General features: G+C 39.1%; 2 protein-coding genes across 4 annotated transcripts in view; one reads left to right on the top strand and one right to left on the bottom strand.

The window, feature by feature from the left end:
* LOC131196223 (uncharacterized oxidoreductase ZK1290.5-like) overlaps window positions 1–15,649 on the bottom strand; it is a 90,474-nt gene extending 74,825 nt beyond the window's left edge. The window contains exon 1 of the mRNA XM_058178746.1: window positions 15,511–15,649. Within this exon, the coding sequence (XP_058034729.1) occupies window positions 15,511–15,631 (121 nt within the window). The 5' untranslated portion in view covers window positions 15,632–15,649. The remainder of the gene's footprint in view (window positions 1–15,510) is intronic.
* DPH5 (diphthamide biosynthesis 5) overlaps window positions 15,230–17,934 on the top strand; it is a 50,722-nt gene continuing 48,017 nt past the window's right edge. Inside the window, exon 1 of one of the 3 annotated variants that reach the window (XM_058178742.1) lies at window positions 15,230–15,357. The gene's annotated coding sequence lies outside the window, so the exon portion shown is untranslated. Of the gene's footprint in view, window positions 15,358–15,699; window positions 15,836–17,934 lie in introns of those variants that run through there. The other 2 variants (XM_058178740.1, XM_058178741.1) reach the window with 2 other exon arrangements.

Raw genomic sequence — 17,934 nt, forward strand, 5'->3', positions numbered from 1 at the left:
ACCAGTTCTGGAGAACCGGTAGCAGAAATTTTGAGTAGTTCAGAGAACCAGTAGTAAAAATTCTGACTGGCCCCGCCCCCATCTATTCTCTGCCTCCCAAGTCCCAGCTTATCAGGAGGAAATGGGGATTTTTGCAGTAACCTTCCCCTGGAGTGGGGAGGGAATGGAGATTTTACGGTATCCTTCCCCTGCCATGCCCACCAAGCCATGTCATGCCCAAGCCAAGGCAAGCCACGCCACACCCATCAAACCACACCCACAGAACCGGTAGTAAAAAATTTTGAAACACACCACTGCCCTGGCCCCATCTCTGGCTCCGACACAGAGCCTCCTCCAAGCCTTCCCCAGACTCCAGGATTGGCCTATGTTTTTCCCCAGCCTCCTCACTGTCTGACTCTGCTGCCAGCTCTGCAGGCCGCCTGTGGACCACAACAAGACCTGACCTCAAGTTCATATCTTTAAAACTTTGGCACAAAGAGGTTAAAAAAAAAAGGGGGGGGGACACATTCTGATGGTAGAACTTATAGTGGTTTCCTGGTAGAGGATAAAAACGTGAAGTAGGGTCAGCCTGGTCTCCTTGCATGATTTTTCAGAACAAAAACACTCAAGTTTTCTGGCTGATGGATGAGGCCTGATTGTGCTATCCTTCAGTTCTACAGTCCCATGGCAATGGGGTTTGCTTTTCTCCAAGTTACTTAACATTCAGGCATCATAGGAATGTTTTCACAAAATATCACTTGACTTTTCAGCTCCCTTTTTTTGTTTAAGAAACTTATACCAAAATCAAAAACACTGTCTTAAAAAAGGGAAGCGACTTTCTGTTAGTTTTTGTTTAAACCATCTATCTTGCTTTCAATAAATCAATAATGTATAAGAAATGCCATTTTTAATTAAAATCAAAGAGCTGTGATTTCTCTAGCAAAGCTGGTGCTTCAAAAGAAAGTTCATCTAACCAAACATAAAAACTGTGGCTAGGCTAGCACTATGAAAAGGTCACTAGGACTAGTGGCTTTTTTTTCTAACAAAGCAAGCCATGACATCTTACCATGTGCGATGTGTGACTTTATGGTATTTAGAAATGAATCTTGAAGTTCTGAATGTTAGCTTGTCAAAGGAGCAAAGCTATTTCTTCATTCAAGTGCACTAGTCCACAAAATATCTGAAACTCACAAAATATTTGAAACTGTCAATAGAATTTAGCAAACAAAACCAGCCCTCAGAAAATTCCTTGGTAAGATTGGGTTGCAACAGCTGTTTGCAAAGCTCTGCTCATAGGAGTGTCTTGTTATAGCAGTTTTTACATGTGTGTCTGGAAAAACAGGATTTTTGCAAATAGTAACTGTACTTCACCCCATAATGCATCAAAAAGCTTTTAGGAAAACAGTGTTGTCATCACTATACATCTTTCCAATGAATTGTGACAAAACTTCAAGGGAAATGGAAGATTCATTCCAGGGCTTAGCTATCGCCTCTGGGAATTCTCTGAATTACACACAAATATCTTAATAAATGTATAGGAATGACTTAAATGAAGATTCTAATTGAAACCTTCCTTTTGCTCTAGCAGCAGTATGACAACCACAATACTCCTAGATGGCATCTGAAGAACCGAATTAAATTATGTTTTAAACATTTAATAGTGGCTTCCATCTCATAGAACTAGTATTTTTCAGACAAAACCATATGATATACTAGGGATGAGATATGACAGTTTTGCAAGACTCTTACCATTTAATTCTTTATATATAATTTGGGAAGGGCATGAACCATTATTATGAGATTTTGTGACTGTTCTTTTTTACTTGTCCCTTGTATTAAAATATACATTTAGATATGTCTTCCTGTTCGTTCATTGTATAAGGATAACTTAGTACCCCTCACAAGGAGCACAAAAACCTGATTTTTTAATGTTTTTTGAAATAGTATTTTAACAAATAGGTACAGGTAGTCCTCTATTTATGAGCACAATTGGGACAGAAACTTTGGCCACTAAGTAATGCAATTGTTAAGTGAGCCATCATGTGACTGCATTCAATTTCATGATTTTTTTTTGCCATGAATTTTAAATGAATCACATGATTGTTAAGTGAATCCGCTTACGGCATTGACTTGTCAGAAGCCAGATGGGAAGGTGGTGTAGGAATTTAGCACCCACCCCCCTCCTAGAAGAATGAAATATTTTAGAAAATATTTAAAAAGGCAGAATATATTTCCCTGGATGAGAAATGGAGAAACATGTTTTAAAGACAAAGGAGCTTCCTGACTCCCACCCCCACCTTTGTCAATGGGCCATTAAAGCCTCAGCTAAGCTCACTCATTTCCCCCCACCTTTGTCAACCATCATCTGCATCATAATAGAACCCATCTAGAACAGAAACTCAGCACATGGCAAGGCTCAGGCAAGCTTGAGGGACAACCTACAATGCTAGCTAAGACCCCCACCCCCTGGGAATCTGACAGCCAATCAGGGTACTCTTCTTGTGCCCCAGAAAGTTCAAAGCTCAGAGAAAGCATAAAGCCAGGGAGCGCACAGGATCTCATCCCTTTTCTGTTCAGGATCTCAAGCCATGTGATCCTGGCCACCATTAAACCATCTTTCCAAGCAGCCTGCATGTTTCCAGTGTCTTTGTCCCCACTTGGAACTGAACCCAGATGGATATTTCTTCCAACAGTGGCAAATGATGATTATTTGACTCCAGGATGCTGGATGCTGTAACTGTCATTTAGATATGCCTTCTTGTTTGTTCATTGCTTGAATCACAATCATGTGACTGTGGGGATGCTACAACAGTTTTAAGTACGAGGACCGGCCATAAGTCCTTTTTTAAAGCACCATTTTATCTTTGATTGGTCACTAAACAAATAGACAGCTAGTGTTGTGGCCCATCAGAGGCCAGTGGAGATGGTGGCAGACTCAGACAGTAAGGAGGTTGGGGAGGAACATGGGCCAATACTGGAGTCTGGGGAAGGCTCTGATGTGTGCTCTGCATCAGAGGCAGAGATGGGGCCAGGGCCGTCTGACAGTTGTCAGCTGCCTTTGAAGTCGGATATCAGTGGGGCAGAAGAACAGCTGGAGCCTGTTCCCAGTGTGGGAACAGCTAAGGAACAAGGGTCGACTCAGGAGTAAAAGCCACAGGTGGGCGGTGAATGGCCCCTCCCATAGGGAGTACAGCGGAGCAAAAGAAGAGGAGAGTTTGCAGAAGATAATTAGTTTGTTTAATTGGTTCGTGACTCTCAGAGACTTCTTGCCAAGTTTTGAAGATATTGGCCTGGCAGCTCTTCAAGCCAGATAAGGTCTGTTACTGTAAATTCTCCCTTGAAAGACTTCGCTGGATGTGAATGAGAGGAATTCACGGTAACTCGATAAAAAGGGGTTTTTGTCAGGACAAGGAGTCTGCTTCATGCTCTTGGGAAGCCTAGGTCAGAACAGCTAGTCAATAACTGCCTTCACACATCACACTGAAATTTATTTTGTTTAATATGATTTTTAACGATTGGCCAAGACCATGTTGTGCTAAAGCATAAGACATTATTCATAAAGTACCACAGCAGGGTTCACAGAATGCTGAAGCAAAGAAATAAAGGAAACGGCTTTTGCTTATCTCCATCATGATCATTATCCTTACTTCCTCCACATTCTCACCTTGTGAGAGCCCAGCCATCGGCAATATCCCCCAAATCTCAGCCAAAAAAGAAGAGCCTTGCAATTCTCCAAAGAAACAACCGTAAAGGGAAAAAACCTCTTTGAGGCCTCTCTTCAAGGTCAGCCCACATCAAGAGATCAGCCTACCATTTGATAAAGGCCTGGGCGAAGCACCTTATCCATCCATTCAGGCCCTGCCAGATGGTAATAAAAAATATCCAGAGATTTCCTCTATCCAAACCTCAGACAGGATTCTGGCAACTACTGGTGACAAAACTGGTGGAAGGTGGAATACAAAATAACTAAAATAAAAAATAAAATTTACAAATTCACTGTATATTATTAGATACATAGATACTTAAGTACATAGACAGACATTAAAATAATCAGACAGAATTACAAATATAGTTTGTTTGTTTGTTTATTTGTTTATTTATTTTAAGAAATTTATATTGCCACCTATTCGTACAAGGAGACTTACAGGCCTATAAAAACGTCATAATTGAAGAAAATTGGCCTTTGCTATTGTATCTGTCAAATTGCAATAACACTTAGACTTATATACCGCTTCACAGTGCTTTTCAGCCCTCTCTAAGCAGTTTACAGAATCAGCATATTGCCCCCAACAATCTGGGTCCTCATTTTACCGACCTCAGAAGGATGGAAGGCTGAGTCAACCTTGAGCCTGGTGAGACTCGAATTGCTAAACAGCAGGCAGCGTTCTAACCACTGTCCCACCAGCATCATAATGCCCTAGAAATCATTCATAGTTTTAAGACTGAGAGTCGTGAAGAATCTGAAGAAAATTCACCACAATTAAAAAGTACTAGTTACAATTTTATTACTAGATTTTATTACTTGATAAATAAACATGTTTTTATTTTTAATCAGCTTCTGGGTTTTATTTCTGTTTGATTTTTGTAATTAATTACAGTATCCATCAAAACTGCAGAAAAGCAGAGAAAATAGCTGCCATAGCTATTATGGCTGTGTTGGGACTGCTCTGGGGGTCATTTTACATGTAAATACCTCACCTATCATTATAGAACCTCCTGCTCAGTAGTGGGTTTCAATTTAGTTTGATACTGGTTTGCTTGCATGCGTGACGCACCCAGGTGGGTAGGCGGAGCCTCCCGCCACCGCCGCTACCGGTTCGCCCAATCTGGGGCGAACTGGTAGCAACCCATCACTGCTTCTGTGAAGGTTGGGCCAAAGTGGGAAAGCTTTTCCTTATCCAAGTCTTAGATTTACTCAGAAGCGGAATGAATACCTACCAATTATGCTAAGCCATTTAGGATATACAGGTAGTCCTCAACTTCATTTAGTGACCATTCAAAGTTACAATGGCATTGAAAAAAGTGATTTATGACCATTTTTCACATTTACGATTGCAGTATACCCATGGTCATGTGATCAAAATTCAGATGCCCGGCAACTGATTCATATTTATGACAGCTGCTGTGTCCTAGGGTCATGCAAACACCTTTTGTGATCTTCCGGCAAGCAAAGTCAATGGGGAAGCCAGATTCACTTAACAACCGTGTTACTAACTTCACAACTGCAGTGATTCACTTAACAACTATGGAAACAAAAGTTGTAAGATGAGGCAAAACTCACTTAATAAATGAGAAATTGTTACTTAGCAACAGAAATTGTGGTCATAAGTCGAGGACTTCCTGTAACTGAATTTATACATTAAGTCATAAACCATGTCTTAGAAACTATAGTTGCACACATGCCAAAACCAATAAATTATACTATGGGTTACTTAGCATGAAGTATAAACCTAGTTTTTATATCATCCTTCTTCTCTATGACTCTTCCTGAACCTCCAAGGGCATGTTAACCGTAAGTGCTAAAAGACCCAGATCGGAGACCCTGTTCCATACTGCCAATTTTCAACTTTTTTTTCTTTTTAAAAGCAAGCATAAGGCACAGTTTTCCCCAAAAAAAGTTTATCTACAGGAAGGAGGAGGAGATCTGAAACCAGAGAGGAGACAATTGAAAATCAGGTAATGAAAGCCCACTCCATGTAGGAAATTTCATAAGCTTTTGCTACAGCAGCAGCACACTTTTATTTTCAAAAGTCTTTCTGGAGAAAGTGCCAAAATCTTGAAGTCTTTTCTTTCACCCAACACTTTCCCACCGTTGTGAGAGCTATTTCTCATTAACAACCAAATTGTTTTCAGATGCTCAGCTATAAGATGTTTCCTTAGAAACCGTTTGGTAAAAGGCTGTGGCTTTCTTCCATAGAAAATCTCAAGCAGTGAAAAGGCAGATTTTCTGGCATAAATCAAATCCAATTTCCAGGGTTCACTAAACCTTTTCTCCTCAGAATAATGTTTTGTGACTAGATCTGAACAGTTAATAGTTCACGAAGGATTGCTGGTGTGAACCAGTTTAAAATTATTTCCACTCTATTTCTTTTGTTACAACTGAAATGACTTTTCAGGACTTTCTACAATATACCTGGTTAGATCTTCAGTCTCTCTAATTTTCTTTTAATTCCCACCAGGAAATACAGAGAAACCTGAAAAGGTATGTTTGCATACAGTCACTTAACAATGAGATGAAAAAACAGGATTTCAAGCAATTAATTTATTTCCCAGATATATTAAACTGTAAACTACCTGTCCAGTTTGGTGTGGTGGTTAAGGCACCAGGGTAGAAAGCAGGAGAGTGTGAGTTCAAGTCCTGACTTAGACACAAAAGCCAGCTGAGTGACTCTGGGCCAGTCACTCTTTCTCAGCCCAATCCACCTCACAGGGTTGTGGTGGTGGAGAAAATAGGAAGTAGGAAGTGTATTGGATATGTTATTTGTAAAAATAATAAAGATGGAATACAAAATAAATAAAATAAAAATACAAACACAATCACTGTATTATTAGATACTCAGGTGCATAGACAGACATTAAGATAATCAGACAGAATTATATAGTTGAAGAAAATTGGCTTTTGCTATTGTATCTGTCAAATATCAACGCCCTAGAAATTATTCATAGTTTTAGGACTGAGAGTTGTCAACTATCTGAAGAAAATGCCCCACAATTAAAAAATACTAGTTACAATTTTATTACTAGATTGGATTATCTTGATAAATAAACATGTTTTAATTTTAATCAACTTCTGGATTTTATTCCTATTTGATTTTTTTGTAATTAATTACAGCATCCATCAATTGAAAATTATTGGGGAAAGAGGATTATTGACACTTTAAAAATACTGAACTGTAATGGATCCATAACATGCTGCAAGATAAATAAATGTAGGATACAAGACTATTTTAGTAGAAGGGTCTAGCAAGAGAAACATACTGACTATATTGGAATAAAATAAGGTCCCGTTCAGTAGTGGTATTCACTTATCTTTGCTACCGGTTTGGAATTGTGAGCGTGCCACCTCTACACATGCATAGAGCGTCCGTGATGACGTTGGGCGGGTGGGTAGAGCCTCCCGCTGCCATCACTGCCGGTTCCCTGGAATTGGGTAGAACCAATAGAATCCCACCACTGGTCCAGTTTCACTTGGGGTCCTATCCCCCCTTTTTTACAACACAACTATTCCTAATTCAGTTTAGCTGCAGTTTAAGAATACATTCGAAACTTTTGTTGTTGTTGTTAGTTGCGAAGTCGTGTCCAACCCATTGCGACCCCATGGACAACGTTCCTCCAGGCCTTCCTATCCTTTATCATCCTCTGGAGTCCATTTAAGCTCACGCCTACTGCTTCAGTGACTCCATCCAGCCACCTCATTCTCTGTCGTCCCCTTCTTCTGCCCTTAGTCTTTCCCAGCATTAGGCTCTTCTCCAGTGAGTCCTTTCTTCTCATTAGGTGGCCAAAGTATTTCAGTTTCATCTTCAGGATCTGGCTTTCTAAAGAGCAGTCAGGGTTGATCTCCTCTAGAACTGACTGGTTTGTTTGCCTTGCAGTCTGTGATAAATTATGATTTATCAGAACAAATTTGTTTCATACCCTTTAGTTTAAAATTGGCTTATTTCAATATAGAAGAATTTAATTAAATTCTGTCTCTGGATAAATGATGTATCAAAAATGGAACCAAAGGCTTCGGATCTCATCATAGCTCAATAGAGAGGCAATGTGTAAACTTAAGATTCCTTGGTACTCTAATAATAAGTCATAATTTATTGTCACTTTTTATATGAGCAATTTAGCTTCACAAATATACACAAATACAATACCTGAGACAGAAACAAAGGACAAGTGTAGTCAAGTTCAAACTAAATTCCAAGGTGGAAATTAAATTCCATTCCTATGGTTATTCATTTTCTTGAATACTTTCTCCTTCTCTTCCTGTCAATCTATTCATTATGGCCTATAGAACTTAATTGGTAAGAGCCCTATTGTGCCTGTGAAATTGCCAAGCCAAACTAAAATTATGAGGCTGTCCTACTTCGATCCAGAAATGTACAAATTTTGCAATGGTAGCAAATAGCTGTAGCTCAGGTGGAGGATGAAGGTGGAGATTCATTCTCTGACCTTGTGCGTTGGTTTCCAAACACTTTGTTACCAGGCTAGGAAACATCCGCTGAAGATGTTACCTGACCTGGTAATGAAATGTTCAGAAACCAACCCATAAACTCAGAGAACAAACCTCCACCCTCATATATAAGTTTCTTAGCTACGGGTGAAGTGGAAGAGTATCCGCTGAGAGGCCAATTAATTATGCTTGATTTGTCATTTTTGTAGCTAAAGCACAACTGTTTATGAAAGTCTCTACCTTCCTAGGATGGATTAAATAAATAACACCACAATCCTATGCATCTGGTGGTTATATCAGATATAAAATTCCATCGGCATTTATTTTGTATTAAACAGGTAAATGCTTCTAATACACTAAAATAAGCATGACATCTGCGTAACCTCACATACTAATGTTTTTTTTGTCATCAAAACTATAAGACAAGAGAGACCATATCTCATGTTCAGAAGCTGGTATCTCACTGATAAAAGGCATCGTGCAGTCTTTGTTTACATTCATTTTCTTCCATACCATGCTGACAAGAAAAAACTAAGCAGTAGAGAACTGTTCCTCTAATTCTTGATAGTGCTTAATAGATATGCATTAATTGCAAAAGGAAGTTTTTAAATCCAGAACACTACACGGCTGCTTCTATTGACAAGACATATCAAAAACTCCCAAGGGAAGCACAAAATCAGCATTCCTCCTCCCCCTCAATTCAGCTGAAGATGCTATGGCTGCAACCCAACTTGTAGTCTCACATGATGCAGCCATTCAGCTCTTTCAGATTTTGCCAAGATCCTGGCAAAGAAAAGCAATTTTGAATTACAATTGTGATAAACTTACACTAAAAGAAAGTACCACTGGCAATCTTCGCTGACTTTAAGAAATACTATACAAATACAAGCCTGTCATATTGCTTAGAACAGCTCATAACCACAAAATCAGGAATCTCTCAAGCTCAGAACAAGCAGAGTTATTACAAGGGAAAAGAGGTTAAATTACAGAATCTTGGAAACTTGCTCTCTACATCTTAAGGCAAGATTTCTCTATTGCCTTTGATCTATTTTCTAATCGAATCTTTGTTTAATAGGGAGGATGTTAATTGTTTGATACTACAAAATGTCAATTGGAAACATTCATTTCACAGGACAGCAATGATTTTGCTTCCTAAACACTTTTGGCTATATCTTACAGATTTTTGGCTGCTAATCACGTAAATAGCCAATAATAACCTACCACGTAACGTTTTATAGAAATCTGTTTTTACCCAATAGCAATGTATGCCCTTCAGTATCTGTTGGCTAGGCTGCACCCATGAAAGAAAAATACATGGAATAAGGGAACATTATGAATTCCTAACAATAAAGATTACCCACTCCCTGATTGTCAAAATATACTATATTAATACTTTATGCAGTCAATTTGCTACAATGTAATATGCACTATAGCCATGATGGTGAGCCTATGGCGCGCGTGCCACAGGTGGCATGCAGCACCCTCTTTGATGGCATGCGAGTCATTGCCCCAGTTCAGCTCTTGCGCATGCACGCGCACCTCCCGCCAGCCAATTGGTCTTTGGGTCTCTGCCGCGCATGCACGTAAGTGGGGTACGTGCAGGGGAGCATGCGGGGTGTGTGTGTGCGCATGCACAGGGGCAGGGCACATGCAGGGAGCCATGCACACATGTGCGTGGGGGCACGCATTGCATTTTAGGAGTGCAGGCACAGGCACACGCACACGCATTGGCATGTATACACACACACACTTTGGGCACTCAGTCCGGAAAAGGTTAGCCATCACTGCACTATATAGTGTACCCAAATTAAACTCTACTGGATTCCATTGCTTTTGGCAGGTTGCAGGTTCAATTTCCTATTCTGAATTCTTCAAAGGGGCCGGGATAGCTCAGGCAATAGAGAAGCCTGTTATTAGAACACAAAGCCTGCAATTACTGCAGGTTCGAGCCCGGCCCAAGGTTGACTCAGCCTTCCACCCTTTATAAGGTAGGTAAAATGAGGACCCAGATTGTTGGGGGGGCAATAAGTTGACTTTGTAAAAAATATACAAATAGAATGAGACTATTGCCTTACACACTATAAGCCGCCCTGAGTCTTCGGAGAAGGGCGGGGTATAAATGTAAACAAAAAAAAAAAAGGTAATTAAAAATAGGCCTACATTCTATACATAGAGTAACTTTGTGGGAAAAGCCAATCTCTAAAAATCTCTTATAACAGTATTTAACTATTATTTTCACAATAACCCAGTGAAGTGAGTTAGTTTGGATATCTCACAGTACACCAAGTTTAAGAAGAATGTCAACCTTGGATGCCTGAGTAAAATTTAAAATTGTGGCTGGTTCGTACACTGTATTATGCTCTAAAATGGATTATTGGGTGTGCCTTAGTTTATTATAGATGCCTGGCCAACTGTAGATTATTCAATAAATTATCAGTGGTTAGTGGTTTAGTGCAATGTCCAAAATCTGCCCATGTCAAATTATGCTAGTTCTCTGACAGCAATTGCATGAATATATTATTACATTGGCCTGTCCAACTTAAAATTATTGCAATTTTCTGAATGTTATGGCAACAGGAAAGGTCCACGAAATTTAACAAGAAATTTTCTTCCAAAAACAAAAACAGAAAAAACCCAACCCCTCACTGAACTGCAGAAAAGCACCTACTAAACATTACCAAAACTTAGCATGAATACCTATTACACACACAAAAGTTCCAGCACTTTTATACAGCAAATATTTCTGCTATTACTTGTTTCTCTTCCACAGGCCTCACACACACATACCCCACGCCCCATTTTGGCCAGCAAAGTGCTGTAGGAGGCATCCAGGTGAAAATGGGGCAGGGGGGACCTCACACTGCCCCACTGTGCCCCGATTTGGCCAGCAGAGTGCTGCAAGAGGCCGTCCTGGTCGAAAATGGCATGTAGGGGGCCACACATATTTTGGCTGCCAGAGGCCCCGTGAGCCGGTCCTTTGCTATTTCCAGGCCGGCCCTGCAGGCCAGATTTAAGCACCCCGTGGGCTGGAGTTTGACACCCCTGATTTAAATGAATAAATCCTTTGGCCAGGTCCAGTGATAATGTTCTATTTCTGGACAGCAATCAGATCAGAAGCACTGAAGACAATGCCTCCCTATTAGACTAATGCATTTGATTTTTTAAAAGGATTATGAAAATAATGAAACACTTTGAAAATATGAAGTATGTATAAACATTCATTAGCATCACTTAAGCAAAATAAGTGTTTTGACACTTCTTGAGTGACAAAATAAAATCTCCCAAGTGTAAATTACGTACATCTTGCCATCATAAGCATAAAACAAAAGTGTCTCTTTTCCTACAATATTTTGTTTTTAGAGGTAGTAATTACGTTATTTTATGTAGCAAGCAAAAAGACTGTTATTACAGAGCACAATACAGATAATCTAAATTTTCCTTAATACATAGACCATATTTACATGACATACTAACCACAAACCAGCTAACTATATTTAATCCTAGCATAGAGTGCAAACTCAGTTTGCGGGGACTGTTTATGGTTCTCTGAGTCATTCCAATCCATAAATTTTTGTTGAAGAAATGTGGTTAAAGTAGCCAGCAGCACAGTGCTGTACAATCACTGACATAAGCTATTTAAATTCCCAACTACTGCACCACATTATTTATTGAGGTTGATGGACTGTATGCTTTTATTATTTCAGCATGTTCAATATTACAGGAACTGATTATCTGCTACACATAGGAAGGGCTTTCACCTCTGCTATATCCTCAAGCCGAAGAAATTTGCATTTCTTGCTCCTTGTTGACGTACTAATGCTAACCATGCACAGTTGTCCCCCATCCACACAGTCATTAAAGAATTTAAGCCATCCTTAAATATGTATCCTGTAGCAGACTAACTCAAGAGATTTGTAAACTTTACCATTTTATGAATGAATAAAATATATGATTCCTGTAAGGCAGAATGGGCAAGGTGTAACATACCATTTACTAAAATGTAAGTAACTTTCCACATAATTTCTTGACTTAAATGTTATTATTTTTTAGCTTTTTTTCCCTAGCATCTATTAAAAGCTTCCATTTTGGAAGGCTATTAATTTTAAATGAGGGGGAAAATTATGAACTTCTTTAACACAAATACATTATAATCACTCCAAAGACTCAGAGTGCATTCCATACTAGAAGTCACCCACACTGCTGTGACCAATAGATGATTTTGACACATCTAGGCCCATTGGTTCATCCATCTCACAAGACTAGCCTTAAGCTTTGCTCACTGTTCCGTCTGTGGAAATCTGCCGTAGGTTTGCTCATGTATTATGGGAGCAGACTTTGACAGATTCCTGCTTTGTTTGTGCAAATCACTTATCCAAGCAAAGCCATACTATTGTCAAAACCTGCTGTGTACTTTTCTCCCCATTTTGGCCTTGGAAATCTGGGGCTGGCTTGCACAGGCAAAGTAGGAACAAGTTTTGGTACCTCTCCCACTTTGCTTCTGCAAGCTCCATCAGCTTTTTTTAAAAAATGCAATCTGTATCTAAGTTACTGTTGACTCCCACCGTCTGAGAATCCCTTCACTAAATTAAGCAAAGATTTACTTGGGAATAAATCTTATCGAATGTAATGGGACTTTGTTAAAATGGCTTGCTTTTGAGACATATGAGAAGAGGATGTTTTAACTGTACGCAACATGCTTCTTTGGGAAATATGTCAGTATAATAATATAGTAAAGAACCAATAAAAATATCTCCTCAAAACTTTGCAGAATAAAATCTCTTGAGAACATTTCATACTAATAAGCCAGAGCTCCTATCCAGAAGCCATAACAAATTCAATGGAATCTTTTCTAAGATTATAAATAAGATTGTAGCATATACTGTAATAGTAATAAGGATTTCTTACTCGAATTTAAGAGAAGAATTTTCATTTATAATTTATTTATTTGTATCTCGCCTTTGTTATTCCTACAAATAAGGCAGCGAACAATACTTTCAGTCAACTACTTAAGAAGTTCTCAACATACGACCGTAATGGAGACTTCCCATTAGAGTCATATGTCATGACAGTCATAAAATGGGCTACATAATTTTACAATAATTTTTGTGGTGGTTGTTAAGCAAATCTGGTAGTTGTATGTGTAAATCCATTGTTCACTAATAGTGCAATATTGCTAAAATTAGAAATGCCACTTTCCGGCAGAACCATTGTAAAACTCAGGATGCTACATATGGCTGTAAATGTGACCATATTACCAAAAGCCTGAAGTGCAGTCATGTGACCACAAGAGACCATCAGAACTTCAAATCCAGGTCATAAGTCTCCTTTTTCAGGTACGTGGTAACTTCAACCTGTCACTAAGCAACTGGTCATAAATTGAGGACCACCTGCAACTATAATTTACTTGTTTGGTTATTATATAGAGATCATAAAGAGCACAAGCAACAAAGATGATTAGAGGACTAGAGGTTAAAACATATAAAGAATGGTTGCTGGAATTGGTTATGTCTAGTTTAATGAAAAGAAGGACTAGGGATAACATGATAGCAATGTTCCAATATCTAAGGGGCTGCCACAAAGAAGAGGGGCGTCAACCTATTCTCCAAAGGACCCGAAGACAGGACAAGAAGCAATGGAGGGAAACTAATTAAAGAGAGAAGCAACATGGGACTAAGGAGAAATTTCCTGACACTTAGAATAATTGATCAGTGGAACGACTTGCCCCCAGAAGTTGTGAATGCTGCAAAACTGGCAGTTTTTAAGAAGATTGAACAACCATTTGTCTGAAATGGTATAGGGTTTCCTGTCTGAGCAGGGAGCTGGACTAGAAGATCTCCAAGGTCCCTTACAGCTCTTCTCTTCTATTTCTATTTTATTCTATTCTACATTCAACAGAAAGGAGAAGCTAGGATTGCTGTCTTTTAAGCAATACGTTCCAAAATGCATGCTACCAGAAATAAATTAAACTAAAGGTGGACTTTAGCATAAGTTAGGAAATCTTCAAACTATTAATTCAGATGCATTGGGAACGACCTATTCTTCTTCTGATAATACCTGGCCTGAGAAGGGTGGGGGGGAGCAATTTAAATTTACATCAAAAGGAATGCATTACTAGCTTTGGCCTTACTCATCACCAATGCTCAATTCCTAATAGATATCTAGTCCAGTATTTCTCAAAGTGTGGTCCAAGGTCCCCGGAGGGTCCCCCCAAGACCCTCGGGGTTGCAAAATAAAATTTGTTGGCTCCTTTTGAAAACAGAGACAATATTAAAATCACATCAAACAATCATGAGACATGGTAGTGGCAAGAAATGTATCAATTTTAAACTCATATGTGGTAAATGTCAATAAATATAACTCATCCAAACAAAAGTTATTTGGGATTTTTTTAACTTTATAATTTTTAAAACTGGGAAGAGGTCTTGAGAAAAAAAACACACTTTAAGACACTCTGATCTAGAAGAATGCAATTAAAGAAAAAAATTAAGCACTCCAAAAAGCCAAAAATACTTACCTAAAGATAGAACGTGTATAGCATATTACTGTGTTTCCCCGAAAATAAGACCCTGTCTTATATTTTTTGAACCCTGAAATAAGCTGTATTTGGCTGTATTGCCATGCTCTCAAAAGCCCAATTGGGCTTATTATCAGGGGATGTCTTATTCTGGGAGAAACAGGGTACTATAGCGCTGTTCTACAAACAGGCTCTTCTAATCAGTCTGCCCTAAGACAGGATTATGGTGCTTCTTACCTAATATAGTCTTGCCAGCTTGTTCAAAAACATCCAGTGCAAACATAAGCTAAATGATCTTATAGGAAACTGCTAGTAGATTTCTAAAATGAATCACATCTCTGACCTTCCAGAGAGGAAGCTACCTGATTTAATGACTCTCGGCAGAAAAGTGCTGACCAAACAGAGGACCAAGTGCAGTCTTACACATCTTTTAAGACTTGACGTCAAAGAGATTTATTCCAAAATATAGAGTACAGAATCACCGCCCCTGTCTAGAATACTAATTATATACAGCGCATAACAGCAATTGCATATTGTAAACCTGATGTGTTCAGTACAACATCCTGCTTAATTTGGCTGGATGGGAGCTCAGCCACACATCACAGTGGACTTTTTACCCATTTGTGTAGCAAGGAGGATGGAAGCTGTAGCACAGAGCACCTGGAGGAACGCACGACGTTGCTTCACAGCGGGCAGGTGACAGGTAGAATGCCACGGAGAAACGAAGCTCAAAGGCAAAGGGGGAAAAAAAGGCGCATGCACTTGGGCGATCACGTTTCATCACATTTAGATTTAATTGCTCTTCTCGTTTTCGGAGTCAGGCAAGCGGGGGACGGGGGGGAATCCGTGCACTTACCCAGCCCCAATATGGGGATGTTTAAGCCATTAGAAAGGGGAACCGTGGGCACCCCCCATGCTTTGCCGGGCTCCCAGGTGCTCATCCTGATACGCCTGCACCTCAGCGCCAAAGGCACCATTCAGCCGCTTCCGTCATCGCCTCTCCAGGCGGAAAGGAGCCAGCAGAAGCCCACCGAGAGAGAGAGAGTAAAGAGCCAGAGTCTTTGCTGCCGTAAAATCGTCGCAAGCGGAGAACGATCGTTTTACGGCACCGAAAGACCCCGGAAGCGAAGAGGAAAAGCATGGGAGGCATGGAAAGAGGCGAAGGCTAAGCTGGAAGGCAGGTGCAAGCGGGGAGGGAAAGGGCAGCGCTGTGCGGGACAGGGGTTCTACGGGGTCTCGGCCAATAGGAAGGGAGGGCTTCCAATGATATGCTAAGCAGGTGCTCATTTGCATAGGTAAAGAAGCGGAGTGTTCTTTACCTATGAATGAGGAGTCACCAAAGGTGCTTTTTCAAGAGGCAACTGGACTTTCTCGGTTTTCTTTGAAGACGTGTCGCTTCTCACCCAAGAAGCTGCTTTGAAACGTCTTCAAAGAAAACCCAGAAAGTCCAGCTGCCTCTTGAAAAAAGCACCTTTGGGACAACCATGTCCTGGATGACTGAGAACCTCCATAGACATTTATGAATGAGGAGGTGAAGTTTTGCAAAATTGAGGACATCTATACTAGGGTGGGGGGAGGGGGCACTGGTGAGATTTCTCATTCAGAGGCCCCCATGGTTCCCGTGTCTTTTCTTTCTGTGAGGACTCTTGGATTGTTTACCCGCATTGTTCTATCAATTTCCCCATGAGGTAGATTAGATAAAGAGAATGAGTGGCCAGGAGATAACATCCAATGTGTGTAACCTTGGTGGAGTGTACTACCATAGAATTGGATGGAGATTCGAGTGTCCTAACAAAGCATTTTTAGAATTACATTTCCTAGAGAGGAAGCTTGTTTCCCAGAAAATTCAAGTAACATCAAGATTTAGCTCCATTGGAAATTTCAATGAACTTCATAACTGTTTTTCGGTGTATAAGATTAATCAGATACAAAGTTAATATACAATATGTCATTTTATTAGTAAGAAAAAAGTGTGTGTGCATTCAAACACTCTATACAACCAGACACTATTTTAATACTTGATTTTAACATATTTTGCTTATTATCCAGTTACAAATATCATTTATTATTGAAACCCACTTTTTTTTGATAAAAATTGGAGGAACCCTTTAATTGTCCAGCTCATTTCATTGGGTGGAGAGAAGTACCTCAACTGAATTTTTGCAGTTCAGATCTCCATATGCAAAATGTTGTGTGAACTCGGGCAATGTATAAAACTTATAGTTTGGATTATTAATTAATTCACTTTGTCAGGAATGAGGGTAACATGCAAATACAACCTGTGCTTAACAGAGAGGAGGGAAACTTTGCAAACAAGGATGTCTTTGGAAATAGATTGGGCTAGGTCAATGTTTTATATGAAGGGTGATCAGGAATGCAGTTATGCTCCAATGGTTTAATTCTTTAAAAATAAAATGATGCATGTGTCTGGAGGATAAAATCCAAAGTTGGACACTAATATTATTCAGCTAGGCATCCCTCATTTTTAGCTTATAAGTTCCTAAATATTGTCTGTATTTGATAAATTATTGATAAATCGTTTTTTGCTTTATAACAGTTTATGATATAATTTACAAGTTAAAAGAAAATGATGTTCTGATAAGAGATTTCAGAATTAGATGAGAGTTGCAGCTGAGGGACTGCTGAGTGGTTAGACACCTGGCTTTGGAACAAAGAGTACATTCATTTTATATGGAAGCCCAAGGACTTACTGAAAAAAATAAACCTAAGGAAAGTGAATGATATATTAAAAAGGGGAAATGCATAGGATTAGGGGCAGAGTATAAAACTTTTAAATCAATTAAATAAATGCATGTGTAAAATGAAAATTTTGCCTTTGGTAATGGCTAAAGAAACAGAAGAAAAATGAAAATATGATAGTACAACATAATTCATGCATTTTACAAGGAGCTGTCAATTTTTAGTTATTATTTAGATTTATATACTGCTAGTTCTTCCAAACTAATGGTTGCTTACAACCATATAATATAACATTTATGATAAAATTAACCCAATTCCCAAACAATACAATACAAGATAGAATGTACATAACAGCAACAACAATTAACCAATTATTACTGTCCCATTCTTTTTTTTTATGAATAATCATTAGAAAACCCTTTTCAATTTCTCCAAATTAGCCGTACACTCATTAATGGCCTAAAGAAATCAGCATATTAATAGTGGTTATGTAGGTATCAGACATGTGAATAGTATTGATGAAATTGATTTTATTTTTATAACTACAGAACTGAAAAGTTTGCATTGTATTGTCAATATA

Source organism: Ahaetulla prasina, chromosome 3 (assembly GCF_028640845.1).
Source record: "Ahaetulla prasina isolate Xishuangbanna chromosome 3, ASM2864084v1, whole genome shotgun sequence".
Classification (NCBI taxonomy): domain Eukaryota; kingdom Metazoa; phylum Chordata; class Lepidosauria; order Squamata; family Colubridae; genus Ahaetulla; species Ahaetulla prasina.